Below are 3,696 nucleotides of genomic sequence, written 5' to 3'. Positions count from 1 at the left end.
TGAACCCGGCAAACAAGGTCCCTCCGGTTCCCCCGGTGAGCGCGGCCCTCCCGGCCCCATGGGCCCCCCCGGCCTGGCTGGACCCCCCGGAGAAGCTGGACGTGAGGTGGGTGGCCGTGGGCATCCATCGGTTTTTGGTGGCACCGACGCCCCCGTGTGTCAGCGTTGGGCTCGTTGTGCTGAGGACTTGCCAGCTCGTGGCACTGGTGGATGTTGCCGCGGTTGGTGCATGGAGAGGCCCGTGTTGAGCTGAGCAGTGACCCCTCTTCACCCCCCACCATCCCTAACGAGGGTCTTTCCTCCTCCGCAGGGTGCTCCTGGTGCTGAAGGTGCCCCCGGCCGTGATGGTGCTGCTGGTCCCAAGGTGAGTGGGCTGTGAGGGGGGCACAGTAGGGGGTGATGGGGTTGTGCTGGCCCACACTGACCTCTCCTCTTCCTCCTCTTCCTCCTCTTCCTCTTCCTCCTCACAGGGTGACCGTGGTGAGACTGGCCCTGCCGGCCCCCCTGGTGCTCCCGGTGCCCCCGGTGCCCCCGGCCCTGTCGGTCCTGCTGGCAAGAACGGAGATCGTGGTGAGACTGTAAGTGCTGCTCTGCCCAGAGCCCCCCTTGTACCCCTCCCTGGCCCAGGGGCACTCCAAGAGGGATCTTATTCGTGGGGCCTGGACTCAGGCTCAGCTCTTGCCGCTGAAAGGGGCTTCCCCAGGATGCCAGGGGTGCCACCACCCTTCTCAGGGTGATGCCAGGGGTCCCACCACCCCTCTCAGGGTGATGCCAGGGGCGCCACCACCCTTCTTAGGGTGATGCTAGGGGTCTCACCACCCTGCAAAGGGTGGTGCCAGGGGTCCCACCATTCCTCTCAGGGTGATGCCACAGATCTCACCACCCTGCAAAGAGTGAAACCAGGGGTGCCACCACCCTGCTCAGGATGAAGTCAGAGGTCCCACTGCCCCGCTCAGGGTGATGCTGCCCCAAGCCAGTGGCAGTGGAAGGTGGAGGATGCTCTAACCTGTCCCATTCTCTCCTGTCTCAGGGTCCCCAAGGTCCTGCTGGCCCTCCTGGTCCTGCTGGTGCTCGTGGTCCTGCTGTAAGTTGATGTTCTCCTCCATCCTCCTCAGTGTCTCTGTGTCCCCACGGGTGTGGGGGCAGTGGTTGGTCTGGACCTCACTCAACACATCTTCCTCCTCCTCCTCCTCTTCCTCCTCCAGGGCCCACAAGGTCCCCGTGGTGACAAAGGTGAAGCTGGTGAACAGGGTGACAGAGGCATGAAGGGTCACAGAGGCTTCTCCGGTCTTCAGGGCCCACCTGGTCCTCCTGTAAGTCCCGTGGGGTGACGGTGGCTCCGGGTGCTGCCCCATGTCCTGGAGGCAGCACGAGATGCTGATGGTACCTCTTCCTCTTCTTCCTTGCTTGGCACAGGGCTCTCCTGGTGAACAAGGTCCTTCTGGTGCTTCTGGTCCCGCCGGTCCACGAGTAAGTCCCTGGATGAACCGCGATATCCAGTATCCCAAGAGGGAACGGGAGTCCCCACCACCATCGGGCTCCTCGTGGGGCTGTGGGTCAGGGCTTGAGGGGACGACTCTGCCCGGGCAGGACGGCCACGCTCACCCTTTCTCCCATCCCACAGGGTCCTCCTGGCTCCGCTGGTGCTGCTGGCAAAGATGGTCTCAACGGGCTGCCCGGCCCCATCGGCCCCCCTGGCCCCCGCGGGCGCACCGGCGATGTTGGCCCCGTCGTACGTACCTGCCCCTCCGCCACCCGCCCAGCACCACCTCCTTCATCATCTGCCTGCTCACCGTCCTCCTCCTCCTCTCCTCCCGCAGGGTCCCCCCGGCCCACCTGGTCCCCCTGGTCCTCCTGGCCCCCCCAGTGGTGGATTCGACTTCAGCTTCCTGCCCCAGCCGCCCCAGGAGAAGGCCCACGATGGTGGGCGCTACTACAGGGCTGACGATGCCAACGTGATGCGTGACCGCGACCTGGAGGTCGACACCACCCTCAAGAGCCTGAGCCAACAGATCGAGAACATCCGCAGCCCCGAGGGCACTCGCAAGAACCCTGCCCGGACCTGCCGCGACCTGAAGATGTGCCATGGCGACTGGAAGAGCGGTCAGTGTCCCATGCCCCTCTGTGCCCTCACCTCCATCCCTCTGTCCCCTCTACCTGCTCCTCACCTCCGGCCTTCTTCCATCCCCATGGTTGATTCCCATCTTCATTCCTCCATCCTGTCTCTCATGGCTGCTCTCACCTCCATCCTCTGTCCCTCCATCTCCTGTTTTCCCCTCACCTCCTCCCTCTTCTCCTCCTTGTGGCTGTTGCCCAACTCCACGATCCACTCCTGAGCTTCCTCCTACCTGCTCCTCATCTCCCTCCTCCACCTCTCACAGCTGCTCCTCACCTCCCTCCTTCATCTCTTCATTCTCAAGCTCTCATATCCTTCATCGTTCCATCTCACATCCCTCAACTATCCCTCCATCCTCTGTTCCTGCCACTTGCTCCTCACCTCCATCTTCATCATCTGTGGCTGTTCCTCACTGTCATCCTTCATCCCTCCTGACTGTTCCGCACCTCCATCCCTCTGGCTGCTCCTCACCTCCATCCCTCTGGCTGCTCCTCACCTGATCCCTCCTAGCTGCTCCTCCTTCCTGGCTGCTCCTCCCCTTTTTTTCCCTGGGTTGCTCCTCTCTTCCATCCCTCTTGTCTGCTCCACACCTCCATCCCCCACCCTGACCCCCCTCCCTTCATCCCACAGGCGAATACTGGATCGACCCCAACCAAGGCTGCAACCTGGACGCCATCAAGGTCTACTGCAACATGGAAACGGGCGAGACGTGCGTCTACCCGACCCAGGCCACCATCGCCCAGAAGAACTGGTACCTCAGCAAGAACCCCAAGGAGAAGAAGCACGTCTGGTTCGGCGAGACGATGAGCGACGGCTTCCAGGTGAGCACGGGGGCCACGAGGTCAGGGGCCAACCAGGCTGGGGGACCTCCACGGTGACCGATTCCTCTTCTCCCACAGTTTGAGTACGGCGGTGAGGGCTCCAACCCCGCCGACGTCGCCATCCAACTGACCTTCCTGCGCCTCATGTCCACCGAGGCCTCCCAAAACATCACCTACCACTGCAAGAACAGCGTCGCCTACATGGACCAGGACACCGGCAACCTGAAGAAGGCTCTTCTCCTCCAAGGCGCCAACGAGATCGAGATCAGGGCTGAAGGCAACAGCCGCTTCACCTACGGCGTCACTGAGGACGGCTGCACGGTGGGTGCTCGGGGGCGGGGGGTCCCGGCGGGGCGGTGGGACGTCTTGTGGGGATGGGGATGACCGTGGTGTCCCCACAGAGTCACACCGGCGCGTGGGGCAAGACAGTCATCGAGTACAAGACGACGAAGACGTCTCGCCTTCCCATCATTGATTTGGCTCCTATGGATGTCGGCGCTCCAGACCAGGAATTCGGCGTTAACATCGGCCCAGTCTGCTTCTTGTAAACCGGACACCCTCCCCCCCGAAAGCGTGACAGGAGAGAGTAATAATAATGATAATAATAATAAAAAAAAGAAAAAAAAAACAGCCAAAAAAAAAAGGAGAAAATTTCACATGGACTTGAATTTGTGTCGGTTTTCTATCCAGCGTCTCTAAAAGAAAGAAAAGAGAAAAACCTAAAAATCCCTCCCCCCACAAAAAAAGCATTAAACCAAA

General features: G+C 61.3%; 2 protein-coding genes across 2 annotated transcripts in view; one reads left to right on the top strand and one right to left on the bottom strand.

Moving 5' to 3' along the window:
- COL1A1 (collagen type I alpha 1 chain) overlaps nt 1–3,696 on the top strand; it is a 16,238-nt gene extending 12,542 nt beyond the window's left edge. The window contains exons 32-42 of the mRNA XM_029963529.1: nt 5–106; nt 311–364; nt 471–578; nt 1,031–1,084; nt 1,206–1,313; nt 1,417–1,470; nt 1,625–1,732; nt 1,821–2,103; nt 2,747–2,937; nt 3,016–3,258; nt 3,339–3,696. Of these exons, the coding sequence (XP_029819389.1) occupies nt 5–106; nt 311–364; nt 471–578; nt 1,031–1,084; nt 1,206–1,313; nt 1,417–1,470; nt 1,625–1,732; nt 1,821–2,103; nt 2,747–2,937; nt 3,016–3,258; nt 3,339–3,485 (1,452 nt within the window). The 3' untranslated portion in view covers nt 3,486–3,696. The remainder of the gene's footprint in view (nt 1–4; nt 107–310; nt 365–470; nt 579–1,030; nt 1,085–1,205; nt 1,314–1,416; nt 1,471–1,624; nt 1,733–1,820; nt 2,104–2,746; nt 2,938–3,015; nt 3,259–3,338) is intronic.
- Nucleotides 3,591–3,696, bottom strand: part of SGCA (sarcoglycan alpha) — a 5,982-nt gene continuing 5,876 nt past the window's right edge. The window contains 1 exon segment of the mRNA XM_029963526.1: nt 3,591–3,632. Coding sequence (XP_029819386.1) covers nt 3,591–3,632 — 42 coding nt within the window.

This window comes from Manacus vitellinus, unplaced genomic scaffold, assembly GCF_001715985.3.
Source record: "Manacus vitellinus isolate BGI_N305 unplaced genomic scaffold, ASM171598v3 scaffold_102_pilon, whole genome shotgun sequence".
NCBI classification, from domain to species: domain Eukaryota; kingdom Metazoa; phylum Chordata; class Aves; order Passeriformes; family Pipridae; genus Manacus; species Manacus vitellinus.
Note: the sequence above shows the minus strand (reverse complement) of the source record. Positions and strands in the feature narration are given on the sequence as shown.